The following is a 22,487-nucleotide window of genomic DNA, read 5'->3' on the forward strand; positions in this document are numbered from 1 at the left end:
CTTGGAGCCCAGGCATGTAGTGTGGGCGGGAGTCCCAGTGGGTGCCGAGAGTCCGAGCAGAGTATGAAGACCTACATGTCTGCCACCCTGCAGCAGTGTGGCTTTTTTTTATATCAGGGATGATTGTAGGGTTCCCGCCCAGGGTCTGTGGGCAGAGCAGACAAGGTGGCCGTGTGCATGGGCTGTGAATTGCTGCACGGATTGCATGCACAGACTGTGAATTGCTGCACGGATCTCATGCATGGGCTGTGTGAATTGCTGCATGGACACGTGCATGGACTGTGTGAATTACTGCATGGACGTGTGCATGGACTGTGTGAATTGCTGCACAGATGGCATGCATGGGCGGTGAATTGCTGCATGGATCACGTGCATGGGCTGTGTGAATTGCTGTACGGATCGCGTGCATGGGCTGTGTGAATTGTTGCACGGATTGCGTGCACGGGCTGTGTGAATTGCTGCACGGATCGCATGCACAAACCAAATTGCTGCATGGACGGGTGCAGGGACTGTGTGAATTGCTGCACAGATGGTGTGCATGGGCTGTGAATTGCTGCATGGATCACATGCCCATGCTGTGTGAATTGCTACACAGATTACGTGCACGGGCTGTGAATTGCTGCATGGATCATGTGCACAGGCCGTGAATTGGTGCATGGATTGCGTGCATGGGCTGTGTGAATTGCAGCACAGATCTCATTTACTTATAGACACAGCTGGTTCCCATATTGCACACACATGTGGCTGACCTACAAGTGAGCCAGGCCCAGAGGCTGAGGAGCAGGAGTTCGCAGTGGTCCCTGACTGCTCTCTCTGCAGGTCCGCCGGGTGCTGAAGAGCCAGGAGGTGTATGAAAACTTCCTTCGCTGCATTGCACTCTTCAACCAGGAGCTAGTGTCTGGCTCTGAGCTCCTGCAGCTCGTCAGCCCATTTCTAGGGTGAGCAGCTAACTTCCCAGGGCTCCCTAGGGGGGTTCTGTTCCTGTCAACTCCATCTACTTGGTTTTTAGTTACTGTTTTTGAGCAATGATTGTGCTTTTCTAAAATCCTGTTTATTAATTGACGTGATTGAGATAATTATCGATTCCCATGCATTTGTAAGGAGCAATACACCACCTGGGTACCCTCCAGCTGGTTCCTTTACCAGTAACATCTGTAGTCAGTGGGTCCTCGAATAATGCCTTTTCATTTAACACTGTTTTAACACCGATGAGAAAAAAATACATTCATTTCTGGTCTGAGTGGAGTTTGCACGTTCTCCCTACGTCTGCGTGGATTTTCTCCCGCATCTCAAAGATGTGCATGTTAGGTTAAGTGTAGGTTAAGCGGTGAGTCTCCGTGGTCCCAGCCTGAGTGAGTGTGGGGGGGTGAGCGCCCTGCAGTGGGGTGGTGTCCTGTCCAGCGTGGGTTCCCCCCTGGTGCTCTGAGCTGCTGGGATAGGGTCCGGCCACCCAAGACCTTGAACTGGAATAATTGGGTAAATTGTTGTTTTACTTGTTTTTACTCATCTTTCTTATCTGAATATGTGGCTTGCATTTATTTCAGTGTTTAATATTAGAAGTGTTTTGGTCTCTCTTTAGAAATTTGGTGATGGTTTTGTGACCAAAAGTATGCTGTAGGAACGTCATTCTTGTTTATGTGTCAATTAGCTTGTGGCAAAATTGGTTTTGTTACACATCTTTTCACTTAAAGTCACAGCTTTCTAACACCTGTTGATGATGTTGAGTAAGGACTTACTGTATTGACTCTCACACAACCCCCCGTTCTTTCCAGACTCTCCGTGTTACTGGTGTGTGTGTTTTTATACAACTTTCTCACTGTGGAGGGTCGTGCATCCGCCACAGTGAAGATACTGAATAGATCCAGGACTGTCAGGTTCTGGCCTTGACCTTTTATCTCCATCCCAAAACCCTGCCTCAGCCAGAGTCTGTTTCAAACCCCTGGCAACTACTTATCTGTTCTCTAGACAATGTTACAGTAATGGAACTGTACAGGAGGAACCCTCTGGGAGAAACCTTCCCCCTGCCCCCCCAGCATAATTCCCTGGAGATTCACCTGATAAATACTTTTAAAAATTCTAACACTTGGGCCGGGCGCAGTGGCTCGTGCGTAATCCCAGCACTTTAGGTGGGCAGATCCCCTGAGGTCAGGAGTTCAAGACAAGCCTGGCCAACATGGTGGAACTCCATCTCTACTAAAAATACAAAAATTAGCCGGGTATGGTGGCAGGCGCCTGTAATCAAAGCTACTTTGGAGGCTGAGGCAGGAGAATCGCTTGAACCCGGGAGGCGGAGGTTGCAGTGAGCTGAGATCACGCCATTGTACTCCAGCCTGGGTGGCGACAAGAGCAAGACTTCGTCTCAAAAACAAAACAAAACAAAAAAATAATTCTAACACTTGGGTCAGGCTTAGGTTAGGTGCGGTGGCTCATACCTGTAATCCCAACACTTTGGGAGGCTGAGGTGGGTGGATCACTTGATGTCAGGAATTAGAGACCAGTCTGGGCAACATGGCCAAACCCTGTCTCTACCAAAAAATATAAAAATTCGCCGGGGTGGTGGCACACGCCTTTTGTCCCAGCTACTTAGGAGGCTGAACTGGAAGGATAGCTTGAGCCAGGGAGGTCAAGGCTGCAGTGAGCTGTGATCACGCCACTGTACTCTAGCCTGGGTGACAGAGTGAGACCCTGTATCCAAAATATATATATATATATATTATACCTCTGCTGCACAAAGAGAAGCCTCATTAGCGGGTCAGGTGTAAGAGTAGCTTCTAACCTCTGGTGGCCAGGTCAGCCTCAGGAGGGGGCTGGGACTGGATGGAGGGGCCTGGAAACAACTGTGCACACTTGTGTCCACTCTCGGGCTCACAGGAGTGTGCACGGTAGGAGCAGGCGGGCCTGTGAGTGCTGAGACCTGGGAGCCAGCTGGGGCCAGTGTTGCTTCCTGCACATCAGCCCTGTGACTAGGGTGAGTCACTTGGGCAGTCTGAGCCTCTGTTTCCTTGCTGTAAAATGGAGATAGTAAATGTACTGACCTATGTGGGGTTCCCGAGAGCTGCAGGTGGGCGCTACCTGCAGGGCCCTTCAAATACAATAGAATCTCACAAATAAAAGGAAAAGAGGATTTTTTTGGCAGAAGGAAATGATGTAAGTCACAAACTTGGATCTTTCCTAAAGAATTGAAGAGCATGGAGAAAAATACACGTGAAGGTTTTTTTTTTTCAAGACAGAGTCTTGCTCTGTTGCCCAGGCTGGAGTGCAGTGGCGGAATCTTGGCTCACTGCAACCTCCACCTCCCGGGTTCAAGTGACTCTCCTACCTCATCCTCCCGAGTAGCTGGGATTACAGATGTGTGCCACCATACTTGGCTAATTTTTGTATTTTTAGTAGAGATGGGGTTTTGCCATGTTGGCCAGGCTGGTCTTGAACTCCTGATCTCAAGCAGTCTGCCTGCCTCAGTCTCCCAAAGTGCTGAGATTATGGGCGTGAGCCACCATGCCTGGCCATGATTCTTTTTTTTAATGGTTCTCGCACATGGTGGGTGCACATGTTACATGATCAGCCCATTCAGTCCTTAACCCTTTTCCCATTTACCCCAGGGATAGTAGTTGACAGCACTTGTGGCTGTAACGTTTACCCTGAGATAACTTTGCCATGAAGCATCTCATTTTTATTATTATTTTTGCATTGCTATCATATATCAACTTTGGAAATAAAAGACTTCATTTTATGTATAGCATCCTGTTTTTGGTAGTGATATTTCCAGTTACAAAATATAGTAATTCTTGATCACTGAAAATGTCAAATCTTGGAAAATGTAGCATTCCTACGCTTGATGTTAACATTGTTCTCAAACAGTTGTTGGCCAGAGATTCATTTGATGAATCTGACTGTTCCAAAATAGACGATTCTGGTGATTCAGACGATTCTGATGTTCTGTTTAGAAATAACTCTAAGAACAGTTTTTATATTTTATTTTCACATTGAAAATCAGTCAGATTTGCTTCAGCCTCAAAGAGTGTGTTTATGTAAAATTAAATGAGTGCTGGCAGCAAGCTGGACTTTTTTTTTTTTTTTTTTTCTAAATGGGAAAAAGTTAAATCAACCCTGGGGACAGGTGCTGTGTGAGCCCTTTTGCAGTAACTTAAAAAAATGTGTGTGTGTGTGTGTGTGTGTGTGTGTGTATACATAAACATTTTTCTAGTGTAAAATAAAGCACAGACCCAAGAAACCACATGGCCAACAAATAGCTTGAATCTTTATTAAGCAGTCACCCATGTGCCCACCATCCACATCCAAAATAGACTCCAGGAGCCCCCCGCCTACCATTCCAGTCCCTGCCCCTCACTGTGAAAGTGTCCTGACTTCAGGAGTGACCACCACCTGCACTAATGACGGCACAGCCACCCAGGTGGGCATCACCAAATACATGACTCAGTCTCACTCCCATCCGGGTTTGCTTTGCTTTGCCTCTCCCCTCCCCTCCTCTCTTTTCTTTTTTTGAGACGGACTCTAACTCTGTCGCCCAGGCTGGAGTGCAATGGTGCAATCTCAGCTCACTGCAACCTGTGCCTCCTGGGTTCAAGTGATTCTCCTGCCTCAGCCTCTTGAGTAGCTGGGACTACAGGTGCCTGCGACCACACCCAGCTGATTTTTGTATTTTGAGTAGAGACAGAGTTTCTCCATGTTGGTCAGGCTGGTCTCAAACTCCTGGCCTCAAGTGATCCGCCTGCCTCAGCCTCTCAAAATGCTGGGATTGCAAGTGTGAGCCACAGCGCCCAGGCCTTGGGTTTTGTTTTCTAATACATCTCGTAAGTCTCCTTTCACCTCTGATTCCCTCCGATTCTAGTCCTTACTATTTCTGTCCTGATGCCCCTCTGCCTGTCCCTGTCCCTATTATTTCTGTGATATTAGCCTCCCAGGTTTGCTCATTCATTTGGGGTGACACAGGAGGATCACCACAGCATTTCTCACCTTTTATAAAAAGTGGCCCAGGATAGCTCCTTGATTACAGCCTTGATTCCTCCCTAGTCACGACCTCACAGCGATGAACTGCTTTCATATCATCTTCCCAAGGGGACCAATTAGGTTGTTTCCTTTGTTTTTTTTAGCATCTTAATGAGTTCATGGACTTAAAACATATTTGATGCATTTCAGTACAGTTTCTAGTCCTTTTAAAGGTGGGGGCCAGGCGTGCTGGCTCATGCCTATAATCCCAGTACTTTGGGAGGCCGAGGGGGAAGGATCACTTGCATCCGGGAGTTTAAGACCAAGGCCGGGCATGGTGGCTCACGCCTGTAATCCTAGCACTATGGGAGGCCGAGGTGGGTGGATCACCTGAGGCCGGGAGTTCAAGACCAGCGTAACCAATATAGTGAAACCCCATCTCCACTAAAAATAAAAAAATTAGCCAGACGTGGTGGCCTGTGCTTGTAGTCCCAGCTACTCAGGAGGCTGAGACAGGAGAATTGATTGAACCCAGGAAGCAGAGGTTGCAATGAGCCAAGATTGTACCACTGCACTCTAGCCTGGGCAACAGAGCAAGCTGTCTCAAAACACAAAAGCAAAACGACCAGCCTGGGCAACATAGTGAGACCTCGTCAGAAACTAACCGGAAGTGGTGGTGTGTACCTGTAGCTACTTAGGACATTGAGGTGGCTGGATCGCTTGAGTTTTGGAGGCAGAGGTTGCAGTGAGCCCTGATCTCACCACTGCACTCAGCCTAGGTAACAGAGTGAGAACCTGTCTCAAAAAAAAAATCAGGAAGCTGAGGCGCAGATCGAACCTCTCTGACTTACCCTAGGACAAGCACTCATAGGTGAGCTTAGCGTGCTGTTAGGCGGCAGCCAGGGTGCTCCAGCCCCAAAGCCAGCCCTTTGCATGTTCTCTGCCTTCTGGGCACAGTGGCTGCTGGGCTTCGGTGTGTGTTGCTTTTTTTTTTTCTTAACTCAGCATTTCTTGGAAGTGTTTCAGCATCAGATGTGAACCCATGTCCTCATTTTTAAGCGACTGCACGGCTTTTCCTTCCCTTACCAGGGTCTCTAACGATGGACGTTTGTCTCTAGTCCTCCATGTAAGTGGTGTTGACATCAAATGCTCCTGAGGCTGCGACCCTCGCGGGTCAAGCTGAGCCCATCAGAAGGCCTTTCCCTGGTGGTCCCAGGCATGCACATGTTGGGGTGATCTTTTCAGTAGGTTTTCTTTCTCGGGCTGCTGAAGGTCTGTAAACGCCCTGAAGAACAGCGCAGAGCAGGATGATGTTACTCTAGTCTCAGCCAAAACGGGGACTCCTGGGGTTTGTTTGTGACGTGGGTGATGGGCACACGAGTGGGCTTTTTCTGTGGGCGTGGAATGCACATTCACCTTGAGTCACCTCCACTGGGCTCAGAATCCAGCACTCTCTGAGCCTGGGTCCCACCTGGGACAAGGGGCCCCCAGGGGCTGTGTGTGGAGCTGGTGTTGGCACCTGGGCCCAGCGGACACGTGACCACCCCGGGTTGGAATTGGGCCTCTGCTTCCTACTAGCCAAGCGAGCCTCAGTGTCTTTGTAAAATAGCCATACCTCCCTCTTGGGTTTGTCAGGAGGTTAGAGGGGGAAGACAAAAGGAACATGAAAGGCGAGAATCTGAAATGCAAGGTGCTGGACAGATGGGCAGTGCTGGAGCACAGTCAGCTGTTCTTGTTTCCATGTTTCGGCGGTAGAGACTCGTATGGGGAAGGGCATTTGGGGAAGGGTCTGTATGGAGCAAGGTCCAGAATTGAAGCGGGCCTGTGCGTGTGCTTGACACGAGGCCTGGTTGAGTCAGGAGCATTCACCACCACATGGCGTTCCTCTGCATGTTCAACCTGCGGTCAAGTGCTCATCTGGGCTGGGCAGCTGAACACGGCCCAGGGAACTGCCCCTCGCAGCTGGCAGCCGCGTGGCAGCCGGGGTGGATTGGGTTAAGCATTCCCTTCAGAGCAGTCACAATTTGCGTTTATCCCAGCAGTAGCCTCAGGCATCTCTGCAGCATTTTTGTTGGTCTCTTTCCTCCGTATGTTTCCATCGGCTTGTGGGTTTTCCTTGTGAGCAGAGTTGGCATGGGGTTCTTAAATACGGGGAATGACGGAGCCCACATCAATGAGGGGGACATTGGTACGCGGGGCTGGGCTGGGTGGCTAGGTCACAGCAGGATTGTGGCACCAGCAGTCAAAGTAACTGCAATGTTTTTGGGTTTTTTTTGAGAGGTCTCATCTGTCGCGGTGGTGGGGATTTGGTATGCAAGTCCGCCTCCTGGTTCACACCTTTCGTAGAGACGGGGTTTCACCATGGTCTTGATCTCCTGACCTCGTGATCCGCCGGCCTCGGCCTCCCAAAGTACTGGGATTACAAGCGTGAGCCACCGCGCCCGGCTGTAACTGCAACTTTTTTGGTAGGATCTAATGTTACTGCTTAGAGACGGGGTCCTGCTCTGTTGCCCAGGCTGGTCTGAAACTCTTGAGCTGAAGTGATCTTCCCGCCTTGGCCTCCTGAGTAGCTGGGATTCCAGGTATACACCACCAGATCTGATACTATTTTAAACAGAAATCCAGGTGGCATTGTAGGGTCATTTGCATTAAAGCCTTCCTGTCATCGACCATAGCCATGACATTATGACTTTCAAGCATGTGTCCAGAGAGGGGTTCACAGAGAGGAGTCTCCCTAATGAGAGAGGAAGACTGTGGATCAGAGATAGGCAAACTTGATCTCTGAGGGGCCAGGTGGGCTTTGTGGAAATGAGTCAAACCCCCCTTGTGCAGGCAGCCACAGGCAGTGCGTACACAAGTGGATGTGACTGTGGGCCAGTGAAACTTTATTTACAATGGGATGGCTGGGCATGGTGGCTCACGCCTGTCACCCCAGCACTTTGGGAGGTTGAGGTGAAAGGATCGCTTGAGGCCAGGAGTTCAAGACCAGCTTGGGCAACATAGCAAGACCCCATCTCTACAAAAAATTTTTAAAATTGGCCCTGCGTGGTGGCTCACACTTGTAATCCCAGCACTTTGGGAGGCCAAGGCGGGCAAATCACCAGAGGTCAGGTGTTTGAGACCCGCCTGGCCAACACAGGGAAACCGCGTCTCTACTAAACATACAAAAATTAGCCGGGCGTGGTGATGCATGCCTGTAGTCCCAGCTACTCAGAAGGCTGAGACAGGAGAATCGCTTGAACCCAGGAGGTGGAAGTTGAAGTGAGCCGAGATCGTGCCATTGCACCCCAGCCTGGGCGACAAGACCGAAAATCTGTCTCAAAAAAAAAAAAAAAAAAAATTTAAATTAGCCGGGCATGGTGGCGCATGCCTGTGGTCCCAGCTACTGAGGAGGCTGCGGTGGGAGGATCTCTTGAGCCCAGGAGTTTGAGGTTGCAGTGAGCTGAGATCGTGCCACTGCCCTTGAGCCTGGGCAGCAGAGTAAGACACTGTCTCTAAAAAAAAAATACCAAACCAAACAAAACACAGGCAGTAGGCAGGCTGGCTGTGGCTTGCCGCTCCCTGGCCTGAACAGGCCTGGCCTCTTCCAGTCAGGGAACATCATGGGCTCCAGCTTCTGCCAGTTTAAGTCATCTTTTCTGGTGTATTTCAAAGCCTTCCTGTGAGTATGGGGCTAATAGGCACAGGAAGGGACCTGGTGTGTGACAGAGGGGCGGGAGGCCCATTCATTCACACACCTTGGGACTTGCAGTGACTTCCTATATATTGGATTCTTCCGCCTCTCGTTCGCATCCATGATGTTGAATTCTGACTCTGTTTAACTTGTAATGTCCACATGAAGCCATTCTAAAATCTTCAGCTCCCTCTCAGAAGGCCCTGGGGGTGACCAGTTACCATGTGTCTTTATCTTTGAAGGAAATTTCCAGAACTCTTTGCACAGTTCAAGTCCTTCCTGGGGGTAAAAGAGCTGTCCTTCGCGCCACCCATGAGCGACAGGTCCGGGGACGGGATAAGCCGGGAAATCGACTATGCGTCTTGCAAGCGCATAGGATCCAGCTACCGGGCACTCCCCAAAACCTACCAGCAGCCCAAGTGCAGCGGGAGGACGGCCATCTGCAAGGAGGTAGCGCTCCCTGGGGCTCCAATGTTCGTTGACATGGTGCATCCCCCACCCCTCCCCAGCAAACACCCGATACCCCCGTTATGAATGAAATGCTGTGTGCTCAGCCCTCCTGAATGTTGGGTTATGGGTGGTGCTGGGATGTGGCCCGGCAAAACCACCTGAGCAGAGACAACAGTGTTGTACCCTGCTGGTAGTTTTGGCAAAACACAGAGTGCCAGGGATAACGTGGAGTTCGGCTTATTCATCTGTTATTTGACTTAGGTTTATTGCTGCCATGATTCTGCTCTGTCCCGGGCTCACTGACCTCAGTGTGTTTCTGTTTAGCTTGACCATTGGACACTTCTCCAGGGTTCGTGGACAGACGATTACTGCATGTCCAAGTTCAAGAATACCTGCTGGATTCCAGGATATAGTGCAGGGGTCAGCAAACTCTGGCCCATGGGCCCTGGCCCGCTGCCTGTGTTTGTAAATAAAGTTTTATTGGCACACAGACACAACCATTCATTTACATATTGCCTGTGGCGGCTTTTCTCACCACAAAGGCAGAGTTGAGTATTCATCCGGGATGGCCTGCAAAATCTGAGATAGTTGCTGTCTGACCCTTTGCAGAGAGAATTTACCAATGTCTGAAATGAAATCAGCCCTACGTATCTGCAAGTTCCTCATCTGTGGTTTCAACTAACCATGGATTGAAAATATGTGGGGAAAGAGAAACCAAAAAATGACAATACAGCAATAAAGCATAATCCACATTTTAAGAATGCAGTGTAACAATGATCTACACAGCATTTACATTGCATTAGGCATAAGTATTCTAGAGATGATTTTGCATAGGATATATGCAAATAGGATTCCACTGGACATCAGGGACTTGAGTATCTGTGGATTTGGGTCTCCAGGGGTGGTTCTGGAACCAGTCTCCCAGGATACCAAGGGAGTGTTCACTTGACCAGTCATGTTTTTCCTTAAAAACTTTATGCACCTTCCTATTTGTATAAGGCAGTTGGTATTATGTATCAGGATGGTATTATGTATCTTGGTACCTTCTACACTGGCTAACAGTAAATCTTGGCTCGTGGGGCATGCAGCGCCATTCACGGTGTTTCCTCTTGGTGCAGGTACTGAATGACACCTGGGTCTCCTTCCCCTCCTGGTCTGAGGACTCCACCTTCGTCAGCTCCAAGAAGACACCGTATGAGGAGCAGCTTCACCGCTGTGAGGACGAGCGCTTTGAGGTGTGTGTGCTGCTGTGGCCGAGTCCCCCAGCATGTGCCTGTCCCCCTTCTCCACGGGACATGCGTCCTGATCCTCCTCCACTGCCCCAGCCTCCTTTGGAGGAGCAGGGATTGCAGCACATTCCAGCAGCTCCTGGAAGCTTCCTGCTGGGTCTTGCTGGCCTCTGGGCTGGCTACCAGATGGCACTTTTCTTTCTGTTTAAAAATTTTGTTTGGGCTGGGGGTAGTGGCACACACCTGTAATTCCAACACTTTGGGAGGCCAAGGCAGGTGGATCATTTAAGCTCAGGAGTGTGAGACCAGCCTGGGCAACATGGTGAAACCCCATCTCTACCAAAAATACAAAAATTAGCCAGGCATGGTGGCAAGCGCCTGTAATCCCAGCTTACTCCGGAGGCTGAGGCAGGAGAATTGCTTGAGCCAGAGAGGCCGAGGCTGCAGTGAGCCAAGATCACACCACTGCACTCCACCCTGGACAACAGAATGAGACCCTGTCTCCTAAAAAAAAGTTTCTTTAATGTAAAAATTAAATTTATTTTTATTTTATTTATGTATTTATTTTGCTTGCTCTGTTTCCCAGGCTGGAAGTGCAGTGGCGCCATCATGGATCACTGCAGCCTTGACCTCCCAGGCTCAAATGATCCTCCCACCTCAGCCTCCTGAGTAACTGGAACCACAAGTGCATACTACCATGCCCAAGTTGTTGGTTTTTTTACTTTTTTTGTAGAGATGAGGCCTCACTATGTTCCCAAGGCTGGTCTCACACTCCTGGCCTCAAGCGATCCTCCCACCTTGGCCTCCCAAAGTGCTGAGATTAAAGGAATGAGCCACCACACCTGGCTAAGTTTTTTTCCTTTTTTTAGAGACAGGACCTGTATTGCCCAGGCTAAATTAATTTTTGTAATTAAAATTTTTATTGGCTGGACATGATGGCTCATGCCTGTAATCCCTGCACTTTGGGAGGCTGAGGTGGGAGGACTGCTTGAGGCCAGGAGTTCAAGACCGACCTGGGCAACAAAGCAAGAGCCCATCTATAAAAAAAAAAATTTTTTTTTGAGACAGAGTTTCACTCTGTTGCCCAGGCTGGAGTCCAGTGGCGTGATCTTGGCTCACTGCAACCTCCACCTCCTGGGTTCAAGCGATTCTCCTGCCTCAGCCTCCTGAGTAGCTGGGATTACAGGCACACCACCATTCCTGGCTAATTTTTTTATTTTTAGTAGAGACGGGGTTTCACCATGTTGGTCAGGCTGGTCTTAAACTCCTGACCTTGTGATCTGCCCACCTCAGCCTCCCAAAGTGCCGGAATTACAGGCGTGAGCCACCGTGCCCGGCCATAAATTTTTTTAATTAGCCAGGCATGGTGGTGCACACCTATATTCCTAGCTACGTGGGAGGCCAAGGTGGGAGGATTGTTTGAGCCCAGGAGGTTGAGGCTGCAGTGAGCTTTGATTGTGCCACAGCACTCCAGTCTGGGTGACAGAACAAGACCCTATCTCTTAAATACACACACACACACACACACACCCCCCAAAAATCCACTGGTCTCTGAGGTCCCAGGCCCCTCCCTGAGGCCTCTTGAGTTGCCCAGTGGCTGACCCCTTCCTGCCTTCCTTTCCATAGTTAGACGTTGTCCTGGAGACGAACCTGGCCACAATCCGCGTGTTGGAAAGCGTGCAGAAGAAGCTGTCTCGGATGGCGCCGGAAGACCAGGAGAAGTTCCGGCTGGACGACTCCCTGGGAGGCACGTCGGAGGTGATCCAGCGCCGTGCCATCTATCGCATCTATGGCGACAAGGCCCCAGAGATCATCGAGAGCCTCAAGAAGAACCCTGTCACTGCTGTCCCCGTTGTCCTGAAAAGGTGCCCTGTTGCATCCTGCCTTCCCTTCCCTTCCTTTCCCTTCCCTTCCCCGCCGCAGGGAGCCCCTGGAGAGCTCATTAGTGCTGTTTGTCAACAGGTGTCATCTCCAGGGGAGGTCTCTGAGGCCTAGGGGTGCCTTCCTGTATTTCCCAGTCTCCCACTCCTGAGAGGAGAGCACTGTGACCTTCTAGGACTTTCCACCTTGCACATAATCACATCTAGACATCTAAGTAACTGCTTTAAGAGTGAGATGCGACCACTACACTGTGGCTTGCATTTTATTTAATGCTGCATTTCGGATACCATCCGGTGCTAGTGAACAGGTATTTATCAAGTGGCCACTTTAAGGCAGGTGCAATGCTTGGCCCTGGGGTTACACAGCTGAGCGAGGCAGACCCAGTCCGTCTCCTCTTGGGACTCACAGCTGAGAAAGGGACCTGAGTGGTTGAGCCAACAGCCATGCGGAGAGTGCTGGGTGCCAGGGAGGAGGCGGAGGAACCGGGAAGCCGGCCACATTGGCTCTGTAAGGCCATCACGCCCTCCCTCTGACGTGCACGGAGCCCACTGCACAGACTAGGCTGGGAGCTGGCTGGGCCTGGGTCCTAGACCCCCAGTCAAGTCCCAGAGGAAGACAGGCCAGCCCTGGGATGCTTCAGGGAGGATGCCCTGGCTTGTTCCTGGTGCTGACCTCTCTTCCCCTCCCAGGCTGAAGGCCAAGGAAGAGGAGTGGCGGGAGGCCCAGCAGGGCTTCAACAAGATCTGGCGGGAGCAGTATGAGAAGGCGTACCTCAAGTCCCTTGACCACCAGGCTGTGAACTTCAAGCAGAACGACACCAAGGCCCTGCGCTCCAAGAGCTTGCTCAACGAGATCGAGAGTGTCTACGACGAGGTAAAGCCTTCCCTAGCCCTGCCGGCCGGCGGGGGTGGGGTCCTGGCTCTCCCGACTGCCGGGTCTGTGCCTCTGTTTCCCTGGTGGTTAGGTAGGGTAGTGGCATTGCCCTTTCAGGGCTGTGTCGAGGTGAGGGTTCATGTCTGTGATGCCCAGCCTGCGACCTGCCCTAGGAGAACCAGCAACTCTGCCATTGTCTATCTGTTTGTTTGGAGACAGAGTCTCGCTCTGTTGCACAGGCTGGAATGCAGTGGTGTGATCTCAGCTCACTGTAACCTCCACCTCCTGGGTTCAAGTGATTCTCCTGCCTCAGCCTCCTGAGCAGCTGGGACTACAGGCGCATACCACCACGCCCAGCTAATTTTTGTATTTTTAGTAGAGACAGGGTTTCACCATGTTGGCCAGGCTGGTCTTGAACTCCTGACCTCGTGATCCACCCGCCTCAGCCTCCCAAAGTGCTGGGATTACAGGCATAAGCCGCCGCGCCTGGCTGACTCTGCCATCGTCTAGAGAAGTCTCCGTCCCTCCCGTGGGGCAGTGATGGACTTTTTGGCTTAGGTAGCGGGTGGCAGCAGCCTTCATTTCTTTCTTGCCAACTGTTCCGGGCACTGGTGTTAGCAACACAGAAGGAGTAATATATCATCTGACCTCACTCTTGAACCTCACTCTGCTGCGGCATTATTCTGATTTTACCAGTGGGGAAACTGAGGCACAGGAGGTTGCATTTGCCCGGGCTGGTCGCAGGGGGCCAGGGCTCTGAGTCATCGGGTTCGAGGCTTTCGGCTGCATGTCCTCGCTGCAGGCTCACAAGGCCTGAGTCATAGAACCAAGGCCAGCGGGGCCCTCAGGTTGCCAGGAGCTGGGCCTCTTAGTAGCTGTGCGTAGGGAGTGCCTGCTTGCAGGATCCTGAGGTGGAAAGCTTGGCAGGGTGCCGGGCATGGTGACAGCCAGCTGTTGGGAAGGTCCTTGGACACTCTGAGGAGGTAGCTGGGGAGGGCACGCTGCTCCCCAGGCAGTGCCCAGATCACGGCACAGGCTGCATTGTCAGCCTGGTGCCCACCTGGGCAGGGGGTGTTGCCTCACCTGATTCGGTTTCTTGGTCCTGTCACTGCACAGTGAGCGGTCACTCCTTCTTTTACAACACAGAAATGGAATCCACAGGAGCCGGTCTGCTGGCCCAAGGCCTCTCCCAGAGCCTGTGGGACTGTGGGGACCCCCTTCCCTCCCACCTCCCTCCCCATGGGCCACCCTCGCCCCAGGCCCACCCACAGCCACTCTGGCTTCCTCACTCTAGTCCTCGGCGATCCTCAAGCCCAAGACCCCGCATAGGTTCTGTGGGTCTGTGGTGTCTGCAAAGTGCAGATGATGAAGTAGCCCTGGAAATCCACCAATGCGACCCCGAGTTCCTGGATCCCTCCCTGGGGCTGGGGCTGGGGCTGATGAAGGGAGGGGCACTGAGGTTCATATGCAGATCTCTGCACATACAGGTCCTTGATGAATTCCAAAGTCAGAACCCCATTCCATCACATGATTTACAAAGCATGGTTACAGATTATGGACATGGGGACCCTGCTTCAGAGGGGACTGTAAAGGAATTTTCATAGTGTTTATGGCATAAATGAGACCTGGGGGACTTAGGAAGCAGTCAGAGGGCAATGGTCACACTGAAGAGCCCAGAGCGGGCTGAACATGCAGACTCCTAGGAACCAGGTCAGTGTGCTTGGCCCCACCAGCCTAAGCTGCCCTGCAGGGGAGGAGGAAGGGAAACCTCAGGCTGCTGGGAGACCCGGTCCTTCCCTCGGGAGCCTGCAGAGACGGCGTCCACGCTCACTTTCCCCAAGAGCCCTGCTGCGTCTGCCTCCCTGCTTTGGGCTGAGGGCTTGGGGCCGCCCAGCAGAGGCCCTGAGTGCCAGGACAGTGGCATGGGAGGCTGGAGGAAGGGGTGATTGTCTAACGGTATGAGGGAATGAAAGTCATGATCTAGATAAAGACCAAGGAGAGGGGTGAGCCTGGGACAGGGTTTTCCAGGGAGTGAGAGCAGATGGGCACGTGCAAAGGTCCTGCACATGCAGGAGGGAGCTCAGCACGGTGAGGCTGGAGGGGCTGTGGAGGGGCACGCCAGGGGCCAGCATCTTCTGAGCAGCCTGGGAAAGCCTGAGGGGCATTAGTTGGGGTGACTATGCTCCTGTGGGCCAAATCGCCCTGGACTCAGTGAGGAGAACGGTTGGAGCAGGCTGGTGGGAGCTGGTGGGAGGGCTGGTGACATGATGGTGGTAGCAAGCACGTGCAGGGGCTGGCAGGTGACAGCAGCGGAGGGGGGGGCTTGGTGACGACGGGCAGGCAGGGCTTCAGATGTGAGCAGTTGCAGGCCTCTCAGGTAGTAGATGGAGGGCAGAGGCAAGTCACAGCTCACCCTGTGCCTCCTTGACTTCATCAATAGTGTGGTGTGGGCAGCCCTGGTCAAGCTGGAATCAGGCGCCACCGTTGCTGTCAGTAGGAGGAGGTCGGCCTCAGAGGCTTCTCCATGCTGAGCCACGGGGCCCCATTCTGTCCTGGAGCTGGGCTGAGCGACAGACCCAGGCTTCACACTGTCAGACCCCCTGTGAACCCCACCCCACATCTCAGAATCCTCTTGGCTCCTTCGTCTGGGGTCCTGGGATGACTTAGGTCTGCCTTCCTTTCAGAGAGGGGACCAGGAACACATGGGGCTGCACAAGAGGCTGAGGCACGACCTGCCCCCTAGGCCCTGCTGCCTCACTGATGTTCGCCACCCATCCTGCTCTAGGCAGCGCTCATCCACCTGGGTGGCCCAGTTAACAGCGACTCATGAACGGGCATTGGGGGTCCTCTGGGTGCTGGGTGGCTTTCTGCCTAATGGCTGCCCTTTCCCCCACAGCACCAGGAGCAGCACTCGGAGGGCCGCAGTGCCCCCTCTAGCGAGCCGCACCTCATCTTTGTGTACGAGGACCGGCAGATCCTGGAGGATGCAGCAGCGCTCATCAGCTACTACGTGAAGCGGCAGCCGGCCATCCAGAAAGAGGACCAGGGCACCATCCACCAGCTGTTGCACCAGTTCGTGCCCAGCCTCTTCTTCTCTCAGCAACTGGACCTGGGCGCCTCTGAGGAGTCAGCCGACGAGGACCGGGACAGCCCCCAGGGGCAGAGCGCAGACCCCAGTGAGCGGAAGAAGCCGGCACCAGGACCCCACAGTAGCCCTCCAGAGGAGAAGGGGGCCTTCGGGGATGCTCCGGCCACTGAGCAGCCACCCCCGCCACCCCCACCCCCGCACAAGCCCCTGGACGATGTCTATAGCCTCTTCTTTGCCAACAACAACTGGTACTTCTTCCTGCGCCTGCACCAGACCCTGTGCTCCAGGCTGCTGAAGATCTACCGCCAGGCGCAGAAGCAGCTCCTGGAGTATCGGACCGAGAAAGAGCGGGAGAAGCTGCTGTGTGAGGGCCGCAGGGAGAAGGGCAGCGACCCGGCCATGGAACTGCGGCTGAAGCAGCCCAGTAAGGCTCCGAAGCCTGAGGGGAGGCCCCAGGGGGTGCCTGGGGTTCGGGGTCGCAGCTCATGATCTGACACGTCCTGTTACTTTTCTTTCTGGCTTTTCATTTTAAGAGAATTCTGTGATTTCAAATGGGAAATTGCAAACAGGAAGTTGCCAGCATAAGACAGAGGTCTCACGTACCCCTCGCCCAGGCTCCCCTGGCAGTGGCACCTGTCTTGGGTGTAGCACCCTCTCCTGACTGGGGAACCTTTGTTTCTCATGGGCTTTCTCATGGAGCTGTCATGGCCCAGCTCAATCAACGGTGCCCTTTTTCTTTCTTTCTTTTTTTTTTTTTTTTTTTTTGAGATGGAATCTTGCGCAGGCTGAAGTACAGTAGGCGGGATCTCGGCCCACTGCAACCTCCACCTCCCAGGTTCAGGCAATTCTCTGCCTCAGCCTCTGAGTAGCTGGGATTACAGGCGCCCACCACCATGTCTGGCTAATTTTTTTTTGTATTTTTAGTGGAGACGAGGTTTCACCATCTTGACCAGGCTGGTCTTAAACTCCTGACCTTGTGATCCACCTGCCTCGGGCTCCCAAGGTGATGCGATTACAGGCGTGAGCCACCGCACCCAGCCCAATTTTTTGTATTTTTAATAGAGACAGGATTTCCCCATGTTGGCCAACGTGGTCTCAAACTCCTGAATTCAGGTGATCCGCCTGCCTCGACCTCCCAAAGTGCTGGGATTACAGGCATGGGCCACCATGTCTGGCCTCCACAGCACTCTCACTGCCATCCCTGGGTTGCCAGCCAGATTAGGCAGCCGCAGGGAGGGTGGCAGTGAACACCAGCTACTCGGGTTTCCTGGTGATTCCCACATTTGCCCCAGGGGTGGCAGGTGAGGGCTGCTGGGCCCCGTGGGGGCATTTGTTGGGGCTCTGTCGTGCCAGAGGTTGGCGTGCGTGGCTTTGCACCTTCCAGGAGGCATATAGATGAAGCCGTGTGTCTCTGCAGGTGAAGTGGAGCTGGAGGAGTACTACCCGGCCTTCCTGGACATGGTGCGGAGCCTGCTGGAGGGCAGCATCGACCCCACGCAGTACGAGGACACCCTACGCGAGATGTTCACCATCCATGCCTACGTGGGCTTCACCATGGACAAGCTGGTGCAGAACATTGCACGGCAGGTGAGCCGGGCTAGGGCGGGGCCGGCCCTGAGGACGGCGGAAATGGCCCTACCGTCATTTCACTCCCCACTCGGGAGGAGGCCCGTGGTCGGCACAGCAAACCTATCCTGTTTTTTCTTGATTGAGACAAAATTCGCATAACGTAAAATTAACCATTTTGAAGCGTACAGTTTGGTAACATTTAGTACATTCACAATATTGTGCAACCACCACCTCTGTGTAGTTCCAGAACATTTCATCTTTCCGAAAGGAGACCCCATCCCCATCAGCAGCCACTCCCCATTCCCCCGCCCCGAGCCCCTGACATGCAGTCAACTGCTTTCTGCCTCTGGATTTCCCTCGTGCTTCATTCCTTTTTATGGCTCTGTAATATTCCATTGCGTGGGTAGCTACGTTTTGTTTCTATCTCTTTGTGGACATCTGGGCTGTGGCTGCCTTACAGAGATTGTGAGCAATGCTGCTGTGAACATTTGTGTACAAGTTTTTGTTCCGTGCCCCTGTTGACAAACTTTTCTTGAGGTTAAATTGACAACATGGAAAAAACCTTAACCCACTTATCTTGGGGGAGGGTGGGAATAGTGATGTTCATCTCCGTTGGTTTTAGTAGTAGCAAAAACCCAGCCCCCACTGAATGTCAACACAAGGAAATTGGTCACGTAAATATAAACGGCAGACATCCCAGACGAGCTGGGTGTGGTTCCAGGACATGGGTCCTGCTTGGTTTCTGCCAGAATCATTGTTCATGGTGACCTCCATTTCCTGGTCACCAAGTAAGGCTGTTCATCATAAAGTGGAAAAAAAGCTGGAAAAAAAATAATGCCATTACTCTCCCACCCAGACACAGTCACGAGAAGCATTTCAGACGGGATGTTTCCTTCCAGGTTTTAAAAACTGCTTAATGGAACTAAAATACACAAGCAGAAAAGTCCCCAAGTTTGAAGGGGGCAGATGGATGGGCTTTTCATCAACAGAACCCCTGCCCCTGTGTCCCCGCCCAGCCACCTGCCACCCATAGACACCCACAACCCTGATTTCTTTTCTTTTTTTTTTTTTGAGACAGAGTTTTGCTCTTGTCTCCCAGGCTGGAGTACAATGGCACAATCTCTGCCCACAGCAACCTCTGCCTCCTGGTTTCAAGCAATTCTTCTGCCTCAGCCTCCTAAGTAGCTGGGATTACAGGTGCGCGCCACCACGCCTGGCTAATTTTTGTATTTTTAGTAGAGAGTGGGTTTCGCCATGTTGGGCAGGCTGGTCTGGAACTCCTGACCTCAGGTGATCCGCCTGCCTCGGCCTCCTAAAGTGCTGGGATTACAGGCGTGAGCCACCGCTCCCGGCATCACAACCCTGATTTCTACAGAGGTAGAGATCCCTGGTCTTGAACCATGTGTTAACAGAAGCACACAGTGCCCGGCTGCATCCTGGGAGTGTCATTCTGTGAGATTCCTGTGTTGAGATGAACCGGCCAAGCATTCCCAGGAACGACCCCCACTCCGTCCACCTGTCTCCTGAGGACAGGCATGGGCGGTGCCCCGTGGGTGTGTCTGTGGTGGCTGTCCATGTACATTTCTGCTGCTGCCCTTGGGGTAAGGCAAAGAGAGGTGTGTCCCGCTGATGGCAACTTTCCGTTTCCTGGGTCACTCGTACCAGTGCTGTGCAAGGCCGCACTGTGTGTCCACCCTGGGGCTCAGGGGCGTCTCTCCATCAGCTGGGAGTTGTTCGAATCTCGATGGGCTCACGTTGCATTTCCCTGATGGCTTATGTGGTTGGGGCCTTGTCCTTTCATTGCTGTTGGGACATCTTTTCTCATGGAAAGCTATCCATGGTGTTTGCGCCTGTTTCTGTCGCATCTGCCTTGTTGGTGACTGGGAGGATTTCTGTGTCTGGCCACAAGGACTTACACCTTCACTTCAGCCCCCTCCACTTTCCCTCTGTGTGCCCGAAATGGGTCCCTGCCCATTACCATCCACAGCAGTGGCCACTCCCCGGGTGAGGGAGACACGCACAGGGCAGCCTGGAGAGAGGACACCCAGGGCCCAGCACACAGTGTCGGGGCAGTGACGCAGGGGACGGCAGGGGGCTGGCAATCTGCCCCTCCCCCCCCAGGCTGGGCACCCCTCATGGGCCATGGCTTCGGGGACAGCAGCCTTGCTTGTGACACCAGGAGATTGGACCAGATGGTTTATGGAAAGCATTGATTAATGCTTTAAAAAAAATCTCCCCCTTCCATAAACAGCTCCTCTAGAATCTGTTAAAAACAAAGCAATGAAAATGGGGCTGTCTGGCTGGAGCCGTAGTGAGAGCCTTGTGCTGCCCTGCTGTGGCCGCACCACACCCCAGGGGCATCTCCCTGGGCCAGGTGCTCAGTGCGGGCCCCTCTACGCTGTTTGTAACCTGCCTCAAGGCCATGTCTGGACTCTGCCTCCCTTTTTCTTAAAAATTAGCATTGCTGTTTTTTAGCAGTAGCAGTCGGCATTCAATGGGCACTTGCTGTGTGCCAGGTACTGTCTGAAACCTGTGCGTGTCCAAGTGTTATTGTATCCATTCAACAAAGCTGCACATGGAACCCCCAGGGAGTGTGGTCCCCTGACCAGGGCCTGGGCTGTGCAGGCAGGTGATTCACACAGCCCTGTCTGCCCCACGACCCCTGCTGTTTCCATTTCTTCCTTCTTCAGTGCAAAGGTAAAAGGAGTAGCAGTGTGCTACAGCCAAGCATTTAGGGGAAAGGAACAGGCTGCATTCACGCCACCTTCAGCTCATTCTTGGGTTTGCTTTGGAACATTTTTTTCTGTATCTTTTCTATGTGTTTCTCACACCCGGGCAGAGTTTGCTGGTCTGGCCTGGTCTGTTTTGTTCAGGTCTCGTCTGGTCTAGTTTTGGTCTGGTCTGGCCTGGTCTGGTCTGGTCTGGTCTAGTTTTGATCTGGCCTGGTCTGGTCTGATCTGATCTGGTCTGGCCTGGTTTGGTTTGGTTTTGGTTTGGTCTGGTTTGGTCTGGTCTGGCTTTGGTCTGGTTTGGTTTGGTTTTGGTCTGGTCTAATCTGGTCTGGTTTGGTTGGTTTTGGTTTGGTCTGGTTTGGTGTGGTTTGGCCTGATCTGATCTGGTCCGGTTTTGGTCTGGTCTGATTTGATTTGGTCTGGTTTGGTTTGGTTTGGTTTGGTTAGGTTTTGGTTTGGTCTGGTCTGGTCTGGTTTTGGTCTGGTTTGGTTTGGTTTTGGTTTGGTCTGGTCTGGTTTGGTTTGGTTTGGTCTGATCTGGTCTGGTCTGGTTTGGTTTGGTTTTGGTTTGGTCTGGTCTGGTTTGGTTTGGTCTGGTCTGGCTTGGTCTGGTCTGGTTTGGTTTGGTTTTGGTTTGGTCTGGTCTGGCTTGGTCTGGTCTGGTTTGGGTCTGGTTTGGTCTGGTCTGGTCTGTTTGGTCTGGTCTGCCCACAGCCTGTCCGGATCCTGGTCTTCATCCCTGTGTCATGCAGTCTCCATCCTGATGTGTTTCTGGCCTTTGCCGACTTCCTCTGTGGGTGAGGTGGGGGCTCCCGCAGGAGGCGGGGTGGCCGCACCACCTGCTTTCCTCCCGCCAGCTGCACCACCTTGTGAGCGATGACGTCTGCCTGAAGGTGGTGGAACTCTACCTGAACGAGAAGAAGCGAGGCGCCGCCGGTGGGAACCTGTCCTCCCGCTGCGTCCGCGCTGCCAGGGAGACCAGCTACCAGTGGAAGGCCGAGCGCTGCATGGCCGACGAGAACTGTTTCAAGGTGAGAGGAGGCCTGGGGCTGGGAACAAGCCGGGAGGCCCGCCGCTCACTCCGCTCTGGACTCAGTCCTGGGTGGACCCTGGTTTGGCGGCTGGGACACCGGCCCTGCTACAGAGCCCATGAGGTACCTTTGACCTGCAGGAAGCATCAGGGCTTTGGGAGGGTGGCCTTGCGAGCCTGTGCTGTGCCGGCTGGGCTGTCCCAGCAGTTGAGGCTGTTGGCGTCCCTGCTCCGCAGGTGATGTTCCTGCAGCGCAAAGGGCAGGTGATCATGACCATCGAGCTCCTGGACACCGAGGAGGCCCAGACGGAGGACCCTGTGGAGGTCCAGGTGAGGCCCTGGCCCCAGTCCGTGCCACGCACACCAGGGAGCACCTGAGGGCAGCAGCATGGGGCTCCCACCAGCCAAGCGCAGGCCGCGCGGCATCCAGAGACCCTCCCTCTGCAGGCTGCAGGCTCTCCTTGAGGCCTGGTGGGTGGGGTTGCCTCCCTCCCTGCTCCCCCACCAGGCTCTCTTCTGTGCCCCCTCTCCAAAGAGCAGACCACTCCTCCTGAGCCAGCGGTTGTGTCCCAGGTCAGGAGGGGAACCAGGCTGCCTCTCCCTTGCCTCCGACCCCCACTCAGGGCATCCCCGTGGCTGTGACCTCTGCACCTCTCGTGTCAGGGCTGCATCCTGTTCCTAATCCCCAGCAGAGGAGCCACCTGGCCCCAGCTCCCAGTCACAATTTTTGTGGGGACAGAAGTTTCCTGCTCACCTCCTGCATCCTGGTGACAGTGAGGCATTGACCCGTGTGTGTTCCCAGGGTGGTCACTGGGGCCTGCAGCTCCCGGCACCTGCCAGCAGGTCCAGTGTGTGCACATTACTCAGCTAGGCCAACTCCATTCATTTCCTGGGGCTACCACCACAATGACCACAAACCACGTGGCTTCAAACAACAGAAGTCTATTCCTTCAACGTCCTGGAGGCCAGCAGTCCACGACCACACTGTGGGCCGGGCCGTGCTCCTGCCAAAGGC

The 22,487-nt window shown here is 53.1% G+C and overlaps 1 protein-coding gene across 2 annotated transcripts in view; it reads left to right on the forward strand.

The window, feature by feature from the left end:
- Window positions 1-22,487, forward strand: part of SIN3B (SIN3 transcription regulator family member B) — a 49,460-nt gene that overhangs the window by 23,845 nt on the left and 3,128 nt on the right. Inside the window, exons 8-17 of one of the 2 annotated variants that reach the window (XM_032170052.2) lie at window positions 820-938; window positions 8,863-9,070; window positions 9,395-9,490; window positions 10,189-10,305; window positions 11,926-12,164; window positions 12,870-13,053; window positions 15,950-16,565; window positions 17,559-17,728; window positions 21,300-21,473; window positions 21,710-21,802. In XM_032170052.2, coding sequence (XP_032025943.1) covers window positions 820-938; window positions 8,863-9,070; window positions 9,395-9,490; window positions 10,189-10,305; window positions 11,926-12,164; window positions 12,870-13,053; window positions 15,950-16,565; window positions 17,559-17,728; window positions 21,300-21,473; window positions 21,710-21,802 — 2,016 coding nt within the window. The remainder of the gene's footprint in view (window positions 1-819; window positions 939-8,862; window positions 9,071-9,394; window positions 9,491-10,188; window positions 10,306-11,925; window positions 12,165-12,869; window positions 13,054-15,949; window positions 16,566-17,558; window positions 17,729-21,299; window positions 21,474-21,709; window positions 21,803-22,487) is intronic. The other variant, XM_032170051.2, reaches the window with a different exon arrangement.

The sequence above is a fragment of the Hylobates moloch genome, unplaced genomic scaffold, assembly GCF_009828535.3.
Source record: "Hylobates moloch isolate HMO894 unplaced genomic scaffold, HMol_V3 SCAFFOLD_12, whole genome shotgun sequence".
Classification (NCBI taxonomy): Eukaryota; Metazoa; Chordata; class Mammalia; order Primates; family Hylobatidae; genus Hylobates; species Hylobates moloch.